Below are 13335 nucleotides of genomic sequence, written 5' to 3'. Positions count from 1 at the left end.
CGATCGGAACAAGAGTTCGATCGATCAGATAGAGAGCAAAAATATGCAGATTTTTGGTTCAAAATTTGGCTAAGTGTTGGAACTTGAAGATCGATCGAACTTGGAAGTTGGATCGATCGAAGAACTTTAGATCGATCTTGGAATGTTTCGATCGATCAGACAGAGAGCAAAAATATGCAGGTTGATGCAGGCTCAAAATTTTTCTAAGTGTTGAATCATGAGATCGATCGAACTTGGAAGTTGGATCGATCGAAGGTCTCTTGATCGATCTAAGAGTTAGTTCGAATGATGGGACAGAGAGGTGATTTGGATGCAGGTTTCTGCAGGTCGAAAAATTTTCTAAGTGTTGGATGCAGAGTGGAGTTTGATCGATCGAACTCAGGTTTGAGATCGATCGAACTATGCAAAATGCTCAATAATGACATGAAAACTCATGCAATTCTCACCAAAGTTCCTTTCAATGTATATGAGAACCAAAAACAAGTATCTAGAATTCGCATGAAATGAAATGAAAGATAGAAATGAGGGAGGAATACGGTTTTGACACCCTACGAATGCTTTTACTAGTCTTTAACGTCTCTAGCAAGACGTTGGGCCCTTTTAGCCTAGATCAAAGATCTTGTTATGCATCCCCTCCTTATTGGGGTGATGAATGGTTCTTTGAACTTTTCCAAACAAATGGTTCTTTGAAGAACTTGTTGGTTTAAGCTCAAAAGGAGATTTTGGTTCCTTGCCAATGCAATCTTCTATATGCTCATACACCGGGTGAACTAGATGTGCAGCTTCCAAATGTCTTTAAAAGACTTGACCCTCTACGTAAGGTTTCAACCTTTGACCATTAACTTTGAAAATGTTCCCCTTCTTCAAGTTTTTGATTTCAACCGCCCTATGAGGTGCAACAGAGATGATTTCATAAGGACCCTCCCATTTGGTTCTCAATTTCCTAGGAAAGAGTTTTAGTCTAGAGTTGAAAAGCCAAGCTTTTTGACCGGGTTCCAAAGACTTTTTCATAATATGCTTATCAGGAAAGGCTTTGGTTCGTTCGTTGTAGATTTTAGCATTACCATAAGCATTGTGTCTCAACTCTTCTAACTCACTCAATTGAAGTAGCCTATTCTTCCGGTTTTATCGAGGTCAAAATTGAGTTTTTTAACTACCCATAAGGCTTTATGCTCTAGCTCAACCGGAAGATGGCAAGGCTTTCCATATACAAGTCTATAAGGAGACATGCCAATGGGAGTCTTGTATGCCATCCGATAAGCCCATAAAGCATCATTTAGCTTTCTTGACCAATCTTTACGGGTGGTGTTAACCGTTTTCTCAAGAATATGCTTAATTTCCCGGTTAGACACTTCAACTTGCCCGCTTGTTTGAGGATGGTAGGGAGTGGCTACCTTATGAGTGATGGAGTACTTAAGAAATAAGTGCCTCAAGAATTGATTGCAAAAATATTTTCCTCCATCACTTATTATAGCCCTTGGCATACCAAAACGAGCAAAGATATTGGATTTGATGAATTGAATGACCACGGAGTGGTCATTCGTTTTGGTAGCACATGTTTCCACCCACTTGAAAACATAATCAACGGCAAGAAGAATGTATTGAAAACCATGGGACATAGGAAATGAACCCATAAAATCAATGCCCCATGTATCAAAGATCTCAACAACAAGTATATTGGTCAAGGGCATCATATCTCTTCTAGACATTGTCCCCATCTTTTGACATCTTTCACATGATTTGCAAAAATTGTAGGCATCTCTATGAATAGTGGGCCAAAAGAGCCCACTTTGAAGAACCTTCAAGGCGGTCTTCTTTGCACTAAAATGCCCACCACATGCAAGAGTATGACAAAACACTAGGACACTTGGAATTTCACTCTCTGGAATCCATCTTCTCACAATTTGATCCAGACAATATCGGTATAAGACAGGGTTTTCCCAATAGTAATTCCAGATGTTGGCAAAGAAACGATTCTTTTCGTTCTTCAACCAAGAAGTTGGTAGCTTGCCTATTGCCAAATAATTCACAATGTCGGCAAACCAAGACATTTTTCCATTAGAAATTTGAAAGAGTTGTTCATCATGAAAAGAGTCACAGATTGGTAGACTGGGGAAAGGCTCTATTGATAACCTAGAAATATGATCGGCTACCACATTTTCGGTGCCTTTCTTATCCTTGATTTCAAAATGGAATTCCCGAAGAAGCAAAATCCATCTAATTAGCCTAGGTTTTGTTTCCCTTTTTGTCAATAGATGCCTCAAGGGGGTATGATCAGAAAAAACAACAACCTTGGACCCTAAGAGATAAGAGCGAAATTTATCAAGAGCATATACTACGGCACGTAATTCTTTCTCAGTAGTGGAGTAATTCAATTGAGCTCCCGAGAAAGTTTTACTTGCATAGTATATGGCATAAGGTAGTTTACCCATTCTTTGTCCCAAAACTGCCCCCATGGCATAATCAGAAGCATCACATATGATCTCAAATGGCAATGACCAATTTGGAGGTTGCATGATAGGAGCAGATGATAACAATTCACGCAATTTATGAAAAGCGTCTAGGCATGCTTGGTCAAAGACAAAAGGAGTTTCCTTGGCAAGAAGATTGCACAAGGGTCGAGCAATTTTGCTAAAGTCTTTGATAAAACGGCTGTAAAAGCCAGCATGACCTAGAAAGGAGCGAACCTCCCTCACCGTTGAAGGTGGAGGCGATTCAGAAATAAGCTCGACCTTCGCTTTATCAACCTCTATTCCTCTCCTTGAGATAACGTGACCCAAAACAATACCCTCTTGAACCATAAAATGGCTCTTTTCCCAGCTAAGTACAAGGTTGGTTTCACGACATCTCTTAAGCACTAGATCTAAGCTTTTGAGACATGGATCAAATGAGGACCCAAAAATAGAAAAATCATCCATAAAGACCTTTAGATACTCTTCCACCATATCTGAGAAAATTGACATTATACACCTTTGGAATGTGGCGGGTGCATTGCACAAACCAAAAGGCATCCGTCTATAAGCAAATGTGCCGAATGGACATGCAAAGGTGGTTTTCTCTTGGTCTAATGGGTCGAGGGCTACTTGATTGTACCCCGAATAGCCATCAAGGAAGCAATAATATTGTTGCCCGGCCAATCTCTCTAGAATTTGATCAATGAAAGGCAAAGGGAAGTGATCCTTTCTAGTGGCAGCATTCAATTTGTGGTAATCAATGCATACACACCATGAATTGGCGGTACGCTTAGAGATTTCCTCACCCTTTGCATTCTCAACCACCGTAATCCCTGATTTTTTGGGAACTACTTGAGTTGGACTCACCCATTTGCTATCGGAGATTGGGTAAATGATTCTGGCATCTAAGAGTTTGACAACTTCCTTTTTAACTACCTCCTTCATGTTTGGATTAAGTCTCCTTTGGGCATCCCTAAAGGGTTTTACATCATCTTCTATAAGTATGCAATGCATACAAATAGAGGGGTCAATTCCCTTAAGATCCGTCATACTCCATCCTATGGCTTCCTTATTTTTTTTAAGCACACTTAAGAGAGCATCTTCTTGGTCTTTTCCAAGACTTAAAGAAATGATAACCGGAAGAGTCTCTTTTGGTCCTAAGAATGCATACTTGATATTGGAAGGTAGAGTTTTAAGCTCAAGAATTGGTGGAGAGACTAAAGATGAAACCGGTGGAGTGCTAGAGAGTGGAGGAAGAGGTTTCATTGGAGTTTTCCAAGATGAAAAATCTAAGATTGCAATAGATTCCATGAGATTGCTCACTTCATCCATTGATTTTTCATCATCAAATCCACAACTTTCATACATTTCAAGAAGGCAAGAAGCTAGAGGATCATCGGATAAAAGAGATGAAAGATTATCCTCAATTGGTTTTTTCATTACCATTGTTGGAATTGATTCCTCAACAACCTCATCTAACACATCTATAAGGCAACACTCATCTTCATCCATGGGATGTCGACTTGCATGGAAAACATTAAGTTAGATCATCATATTGCCAAAAGAGAGGTCTATAATCCCAGATCTACAATTAATTATTGCATTTGCGGTGGCAAGGAATGGTCTTCCCAAGATGATTGGGATGTGGTTGGAGGGATTAGCAACCGGTTCGGTATCAAGAACTACGAAATCAACCGAAAAGTAGAATTTATCCACCTTAACAAGAATGTCCTCAACCATGCCCCTAGGTGTTTTTACGGATCTATCGGCCATTTGAAGCACCACCGAGGTTGGCTTCAATTTATTCAACCCTAATTGGACATATACGGAGTAAGGAATCAAGTTGACACTTGCACCTAAGTCAAAAAGAGCTCTACGAATTTCATGAGTTCCAATTACACAAGAAATAGTCGGAGCACCGGGTTCTTTGAACTTAAGAGGAGTTTTTGTTGAAGAATGGAGCTCACTTGCTCCGTGAGGAACACTTTTTTAGGGCTTGGTCCCTTGCTCTTCCTCTTTTGTGTGCAAAGATCTTTCAAGAATTTTGCATAATGTGGAATTTGCTTAATGCATACTTTAGGTTGCACCGGTTCACTATCTTCCTTTGGTAGTTCAACCCTATTATCCACTTGCTTACCACTTCTCAAGGTGGTGATGGCTTGCGCTTGAGCTTGGGAAGAATACCCCGATGTAGGGTTTGCTTCCACACAAAATTGGGCCTTTGGATTCCTCTCGGGTTGACTAGGTAATTTCCCAATTTCTCTTGCATTCAATGCATTAGCTATAGTCCCAATTTGGGATTCAAGCTTTGATAGATTGAGAGTGAGAACACAACAAGTTGGTATCCTTTTCTAAACTACCCAAGGCCATTAAAACCTTGTCTTCAAACGTGGAATTACTAGAAAGTGCTTGAGGATAATGAAAGCCAACTTGGGAATCATACATTTGAGGATGTGAGAAGTTATTCATTCTTTGATGATGGAAAGAAGAAGAGACGAACCCTTGAGAAACTCTATTCCTTTTATGAGGTGGAATGTATTTTCTTTAAAGATTTTTAGCTTGATAAGGGCTTTCATTCCACAATGGAACATATGCTTTTGAATAAGGGTGAGCAAATGTGGCATTAACTTGTTCAAAGTGTTCATTAACAACATGTCCATGGGGACAATTGAAAGTAGTATGCAAAACACTTGAACATGTCATACAAGGCTCACAAAGATGAGTTGTATGATGAAAAGGAGATACATTGATAGCCGGTTATTGATTCAACAAGAATTGATTAAGTTTTTGAGAAAGATTTTTAACCTCGGCTACAATTTCCCTTGAATTTTCAATTTGACACACTGTTACACTTTTCTCTTTTTTAGTAAAACCATGATCAAGCCGAGAAGTGTAATATTTTTGCAAAGAATTTTCACTCATTTTTTCAAAAAGGTGCCAAATGTCATCTTCATATTTTTCAAAATATGAACCTCCACATGACGTATCAACTATGTCCTTTTGCATATCGGATAGGCTTTCATAGAAGTATTGGACAACTTGCCATTTTGGAATACCATGGTGTGGACACTTTCTTAGCAAGTCATTCAATCTCTCCCAAGCCTCATTCAACAACTCTCATTCCCTTTGAGAAAATTCTCTAATTGAAGCGCACATTATATTGGTTAAACTTACGGGGTAAATTTTTTTTTAAAACTCATTTTGCATTTATGCCCAAGATGTTATTGAATTCACCCCTAAAGTATTGAACCAATGCTTTGTTTTATTTTTAAGTGTGAAAGGGAAGAGGAGTAATTTAAGAACTTCCTCTGGGACATCCATGTACCTCACGGTGGAACATAGTTCAAGAAATTCATTAAGGTGCCTATATGGTTCCTCTTCATCCAAGCCATTAAAGAGTGGACACATTTGAATGGTCTCGGGCGTGATTTCATATTGATTAGCCTCAAAATTAGGCAACACAATGCAAGTAGGTGCATGGTATGCATGAAGATTATAATGATCACGAAGGACCATTGGAGGAATTGGAGCTTGAACTCCGGGGTCATGTTGACTAAGAGGTAGGTTATGCATGAAACGTGGGTCTATTAAGCCAAGATTACCCTCTAGATTTTTCATGTGAATGCCTAGAATTAATGGTATGACAAGGTCTATACAACACTACAAATGACACACAAATCACCACAAGATAAACAAGCACTCCTCCTTCGCAACAAATCAACAATCAACAAACTTCCTCCATATACAATGTTCTAATACTCCCATGCTTTGATAACAATGTAAAGGAAAGTAAATTGCCTCCACCCGGGCTCGCGATTTATCTAAGAAATTAAAAACTAGCCTCCACACGGGCAGACGATTTGACTAAGGGATTGAGTAAGAAAGTCTCATAAAGGTCCTTTAGCACTTCAACTCCAAATTTAAAGCTTAGCTTAGTAATTTTTTTTAATTTTTAGCTTTTTTCCTTACTTGCTTAGCTCCTTTGCTTGGATGGCTCCTTTGTTTACCTCCTAGCTCAATGCTCCTTGTCAAAGATGAACAAACACAATAAGTAATCTAAAGAAAAATAAAAACAAAGTAAAGACACGACCAAAAGAGTACTAATTCCTAATTGATTCCAAAAATACGACATTGCCTAATCCCCGACAACAGCACCAAAATTTGACTAGGTGAAAACTATTCCTACACACCAAATTGATGTAGTGAATGTGCGGTTTAAGAAAAGCCTTTTGGGTCAAGTTTAAATTTATAAAAACCACTACCAACACTACTACTAAAATAGCAAGAGTGAGTAGGGATCGTCCCAAGTGATTGGAGTCATACTTGATTGTGGAATCACAATTAGGGTCAGTAGGTCGAGTGATCAAACAAATGATTGGTTAGTTAATTAAACTAGAGAGCAACTAAATTAAACTAAGTAATTGAATGTAACAAAGAGTAAGTAAGAGAGAGAGAAATCTTAGGGTTTAAAGGTCACCACCAAGCAATGCTTTTCTACACTTCTAACTAATGACTAATGAGGGTAATGTGTGTTGCAATATTGGTGTGTGTGTGTGTGTGTTTGGTTGATTCAATTAGTAAGGGTGACCAATTAAGCATAAATTGTCTAATTAACATGTGAAAAGCACAATATATCTAACAATTAAGTATATATTGTCTAAATAGCATGTGAAAAGCACAACATATCTAGCAAGTCATTAATCCTTTCATTAAGCTCATAAGCCAAATACACCACAAGGTTAGAGACATATGTTACTTGCATTCAAAAGTGTGGAACATCAAACAACTAGCATAGATTGTCCTCTCATCTAACAACTATGCTATCACAACACTACAATTAAGCTAATGACATGAAATTAAACTAATTAAACTAAGGGAGAGGCATAATCCATCAAGAAATGAGCATGGACTATCTAGAAAATCACAAGAGCATTCTTTTAAGCACAATGTTTTGACAATCTCTAAATCTATAGAATTAATACACATAGACATGCATCAATAACATAAGAAATAGAGGCAAACACATGAAAATCTATTTTAGCATACATAGACATATGGATAGAATGAAATGATCAATTGGAAGTATTAAACCACATAAATCATTGAATAAACAAGATTTATGTATATCAAGGTGTCAAAACATCAATTACAACACTTATCCCTCAATAATACACAAGATTAAGATATAGAAAACATGCTTGGGGCTAACTCTAGCCCCAAGAGGATGTCTAGCCACTCATGGTGATGTTGCTCCAACCCTCAAGGGCTAATTTCATGGTTGAAATCTACTCCTTGTTGATGAAGAACTCTAATGGTGTCTCTGGCCTCCTCCTCCTCTAAGCTTGCTCTCCAAGAGAATAAACCCTAGAATTGTGTATATGCTCAAAAAGTGCATCATATTCCTTTTATAGGTAGGTCAAGTGGCACACAAAATGTGCTGGGGTCATGTAAAGAATATTCTCTAATGATTGGATAGAGGACGGATTGCACAAGCTGGAAATTTAACTTTTTCGCACTGGAGGAAGTTCGATCGATCGAACCTCGGACTTGGATTGATCGAATTGGCTGAGATCCATCGAACTTAGGCTAGATCGATCCAACTGGTTGAGCTTTTTAGGAAAAGACAAATCCGAGATATTTTGGGAGATATTTATGGGAAAAGGACAAAAGTGGTTAGTGGGTGGTACAGTTATGGATATGATCAATCATTTGGATAAGGACAAAAGTTTTCGATCGATCGAAGGGTGGTGTTAGATCAATCGAACTTTTTGACTTTATGCTTTTGGGTCAAGTCTTGGATCTATCTTAAAATATTGAGATCGATCATTGTTCGATCGATCGAACCTTGAACTTGGATCGATCAAATTTTGCTGCTTCCCACCTTTGGCTTCATTTGCTTTCTTCTTTCTCCACTTTACTCCTTTCTTTGTTTAATCCCTTAATTGCTTCAATTGAGCTCTTATGTGGCTGAGTTAGCTTATTTTCGGGATAAGTGCCTAAAAATGGAAATAATACGAAATCAATCTAAAATGGTAAAGTAAGATAGATAAAGGTACTAGAATGCCTAAGCTTAAGGGGTTTAAATACGCACTTTTCAGCGCTCATCACTTTGGGTACGGAGTTGTACCTTAGTACTGCTTATCATCCTCAAAGTGATGGACAGACTGAGCGGGTGAATCAGATTATGGAGGATATGCTTCGGTCGTGTGTTCTTGATTTCAAGGGCCACTAGGAGGATTATTTGCCACTTGTGGAGTTTACTTATAACAATAGTTTCCAGAAGACTATTGGGATGGCACCATTTGAGGCGTTATATGGCCAACTGTGTCGATCGCCTGTTTGTTGGATAGAGCTTGGTGAGAGCAGATTCTTGGGTCCTGAGTTCATCAAGGATACTTCCAAAAAGATAGCTCTTATTTGAGATTGCATGCGTACTGCCCAAAGTAGGCAAAAGAGCTATGCTGATCGTCGCACCCGTGCTTTAGAGTTTAAGGTTGGAGATCAGGTTCTACTCAAAGTATCGCCTATGAAAGGTGTCATGCACTTTGGGAAGAAAAGAAAGTTGTCACCGCGGTTTGTCAGTCCATTCATGATTATGGATCGAATTAGAGCTGTGGCTTATCGGTTGGCACTTCCAAATAACTTGGATCGCATTCACAATGTGTTCCATGTTTCCATGTTGTTGAAATTTCTGCCAGATGAGGATCGGGATCAGCATATCGATGTTGGGGAGACTGAGTTGCAGCCGGATGCGACTTATTTGGAGCCACCATGTCGTATTGTCGACCGTCGGGATCAGATCCTTCGTAACAAGGTTATCCCTTTAGTTCGTGTACAGTGGAGTCATCACAATGAGGTTGAGTCCACTTGGGAATGGGAGGATGTCATTCGCTCGCAGTTTCCTGAAATATTGGAAGAAGGTAAGAGCGAATTCCGAGGACAGAATTCCTTTTGTTAGGGGGGAAGAATGTAATACCCCTAATTTTAAAAGGATAGTCCTGGTATTTATTATATTGTTTACATTGCATTTATTTTTGTTTAATTGTTTATTTGATTATTTATTTAATTGTTGTTATTTGTTTTTTTAATTTAACTGGCGGTTTGCTTATATTTGCATTATTTGAAATTGTTTATATTTGCACAAATTGTATTGAATTAATTATTAGATAATTATTTTACTAATGTAATTTAGTTGTTTTAATTGAATTAAGTTAATTATATTTAAATTGTTTTAACGTGACTGTATGGAGGCACATATATATTTATATTAGGGTTTTATTGACACGGATGTAGCCAACTTAAGGTTGGTTTTGTATTAGAATTAGGGTTGTGCTAAAGCCTATAAATATAGTATTATACGTTGGTTTGGGGTTATATAGAAAAACCCTATTCATTGATACGTATACCGTGAGACAGAGAGATACAGAGAGTGAAAACTGGTAAGGTTGACGGAGAGGTTCAAGGATACACTGGACGGAGTGCTTTTGGATTGAACCAAGAGCACTTCAGATTTAGAACAAGAGTCTCGAACGTGGACAGAAGCTTCAGAGACAGTGGTTTAGAGTTTCAAAACTGAAACTCAAGGCAAGTCACTATTCTATTCCTTCCCTTTAATTCATGTTATGTGCATGCCTATTTAGACCCCAGGGATTAATCAAGCATTAAAATAGATTAAATTAAAGTTAATATTGATGTTGTAAGCATATTTGAATCAATTTTTAAATCATTGCATAAATCTATTTTTGTGTAAGAAGTTATTTTTGTTTAACAATCTGCTTGCACTGGTTGTAATCTTGCTTAAACTTTGTGTATTTAGGATTGAATGCATGCTTTTAATTAATTCTAGGACATCAATTGAACCCTAGAATAAGTTTTAAAAACTGTACGGTGACTTTGGACTTCGCCGGAGGCGAATAAGACGAACAGGTTAGGGGATACGGCTCTCAAAAGAGGAGAGCCGGCTCACCAAAAGGGTGGAGCCGGCTCTAGGGCTTGTAGAGCCGGATCCACATAAGGTTGAGGTGGCTCCACCTAGGGGGGAGCCTGCTCTAATGTTCTAGAGGCGGCTCCAACCCTATTTTCCTCTGGTTTTGTGATTTTTTTCAACTGTTTGGGGTTCTGTTGTGTAGTTTGGATTAATTTTAAGTTGTTTAGATTTCAGTTTATGGTCTATATAACTGTTACAAGCATGTAGAAATACTGGGAAACATGTTAATATAATTGTGTTGTAGCATGAAACAACATAGGGTTAAACAGGAAGCTTGCATGTGGAAGGTTGGACAGTTACTTTAAATTGCTTACTGAAATTTGTTTAGCAATTTATGTTTACATGATTTAATACTGTCAATCGTGTTGTAACACAATATTGAGCATAGTTGGTTACTTGAAATATTTATGCTTAATTTGGAGTGCTTGATGTGGAAATATACATAACTTTGTAAATCTATGGACTGGTTGGAGGAGTTAAATGCGTAGTTGTACTTCATTAATTTAAAGGATTGGAATAGGATTTCTAAATCTATTATTGGATGCATGATTCAGTTTTACGCATGCTAGATTGTACTTGTGCTTATTTTGGAAAGTAGTTGATAACTATTTAATTGTTTTGTCAACTATGGTAAATGGAGGATGGTGTGCACCGGTATGGGACGGTGGCATACCAGGTACAGACTAGTTCAGACACTAAGCCTACCTAATCTGGATTGAGGTTCGGATTAACAATAAAAGTTAAGTCCAACTTCTGTTGGTGTCAGGTTAGTAAATAACTGAATGACACAATCGGATTTCTGAGATGAATTGTTATACATATATCATGCCACTATATCAGATGGATGATATTCTGTATTAGGAGGACACGGACTTTATATATTTATGTTATGGTGCCATGGTATGAGCTTGAGTCTCAGGACCATGGTTAGGGTGCATATATCGCCTGGATGGATAACTGGACATAGGTGTTATTCCCTGGTAGGTCTAGGTACACATGACCACATTATGTGCGATTTGCATGGTATCTCTACTCAGGCTGAGACAGACTTATTGGACTAGCGAGCGTCCTATAGTGTGTATTATATATTTACATATGGACTATTCTAGATATTGTTGAGCCTTCCTAGGATGTATCTGCGTATCGGATTACTATATGGATTGTAGTAGAATAGGACTTGCATGTGGGCCTGACCCACTCTCTTATTTTTCAGGTATTCGTCAGTTTTGGGGTTAGAGATTGGACGTGCAGTGCAGATACAGACATTCATTCCTCCGACTGCGTAGGAGTTCTTTCTATGTTTAGCTTTAGATTTTATTTCTGTTATTTTAGTTCTATTGGAATTTTTAATAAAGGGTCCACTAGATGGATTCCCGAGTTGTTAACCTTATGGAGTTTTGGAGTATTGGATTTCAATAATTATATTTTAAGGATTTTCAATTAACATTCTTTCAGCTTATTATTATTATTATTATTATTATTTTCATCTTGTATTCTGTGTTTAATTACCTATTGATTGGTTGATATTTCCCTCGGGTTTTGGCCTGGGCCTGATCAACCCGTGTCTCGGATCCGAGGGGTATCACATTATGTCCATTCCTACCACAATAAGTGCAATGCAAAATAGTAGGCACATAAGACATATTAGCATGTGATGAATCAACAACCTTAGATTTATTTTTAGGCACATTCAAGTTAGTGGGTTTCACAAAAATAGTTTTACCCTCTTTACTACATGAAGCCTTATTAAAACTTAAGCCAATTTTGTCATTCACATTCTTACTAATATTAATCATCTCATCAAGTTTTAACTACCCAGAAGTAAATCTATTTGATTTCTCTTGTGACTTTTTCAATTCAATTTCAAGAAATTCTAATTTAGAAATAGGAGATTCATTTGCAGAATTAACTTGACTTACCTCACCTTCTAGGAATCTTATCTTTCCATGAAGATCTTCAATCTCCTTCTTTTTCCGTTCACTTTCCTTCTTCAGAGCATCTCTTTGCTTCTCAACTTCTTTCAATTCTCTAGCTTGCTTATTGAAACCTTTCTTTGTTTGAACATATGTAACATACAATTCATTGAAGGCTTTATCATAATTTTCCTTTGTTGCTTCCTTGTAACAATCTTCATCATTAGATTTTGCTATGTCATCAAAATCCAAGTCATCTGTGTCAGACAAAAACAATCTATTAGAAGCATCATTATTCACAAAAACAACAAAAGCAAGAGGTTTATCATCATCATTAGAAGAATCATCAGAAAAAGAAGCAATTTTATCTTTAGAAACTGAAACATTCATTTCTTTATCCTTCTTTTTATCTTTGGACTCTTTCCTAGCAACAAAGCTATTTTTAGGACTTGAATAAACTGTTGATGTATGACCTATACCACCACATGTCCAACATTTAATCGCAGTTCCTTTAGACTCCTCTTCTCTCCTTTTATCTTGTCTTTCACTTCCCTTAGATGGAAACTCTCTATTCCTAAACCTTGACTCTCCCCCTTTCTTAAATACATTAATCTTTTCAGACTTGATCAAAATTTTGAATTTCCTAGTTATGAGGGCAATTTCTTCATCAGACTCACTATCATACCTAACCTCAGACTTGGAAGAATCAGACTTTGAAGCTTTTAGGGCTAAGTCTTTAGGTTTTAGGGAATTTCCATAGTACTTCATCTCATAGTTCTTAATATGACCTACAACCTCATCAACTTGCATGGTAGTGATGTTTTAAGTTGCTTGCAGTATTTCAACTTTGATTCTGAACCTTTCAGGCAAAGACCTAAGAATTTTCTTGTTAATCTTCTTATCTGTCACTTTCTTTCCTAAGTTTCTAAGGCCAAACACAATATGGTTGAGTTTCATGTAAAACTCAGAAAAGGTTTCATCT

The 13335-nt window shown here is 37.5% G+C and overlaps 1 protein-coding gene across 1 annotated transcript; it reads right to left on the bottom strand.

Annotated features, from left to right (window-relative positions):
• Window positions 1–1193: 1193 nt before the first annotated feature.
• LOC132271757 (uncharacterized) lies at window positions 1194–13163 on the bottom strand (the record flags this gene model as incomplete). The annotated part of the gene is made up of 4 exons (XM_059773229.1): window positions 12360–13163; window positions 2777–3023; window positions 2133–2671; window positions 1194–1655 (listed from the first exon to the last, which is right to left on the bottom strand). Coding segments are annotated over exons 1-4 (2052 nt in total), but the record flags the coding sequence as incomplete, so codon positions are not given.
• Window positions 13164–13335: the final 172 nt, after the last annotated feature.

The sequence above is a fragment of the Cornus florida genome, unplaced genomic scaffold (assembly GCF_030987335.1).
Source record: "Cornus florida cultivar Cherokee Brave unplaced genomic scaffold, ASM3098733v1 CherokeeBrave_3.0.0_Hap2_Chr01, whole genome shotgun sequence".
NCBI classification, from domain to species: domain Eukaryota; kingdom Viridiplantae; phylum Streptophyta; class Magnoliopsida; order Cornales; family Cornaceae; genus Cornus; species Cornus florida.
The sequence above is the reverse complement of the archived record's forward strand: the minus strand, read 5'-3'. Positions and strand labels throughout refer to the sequence as shown.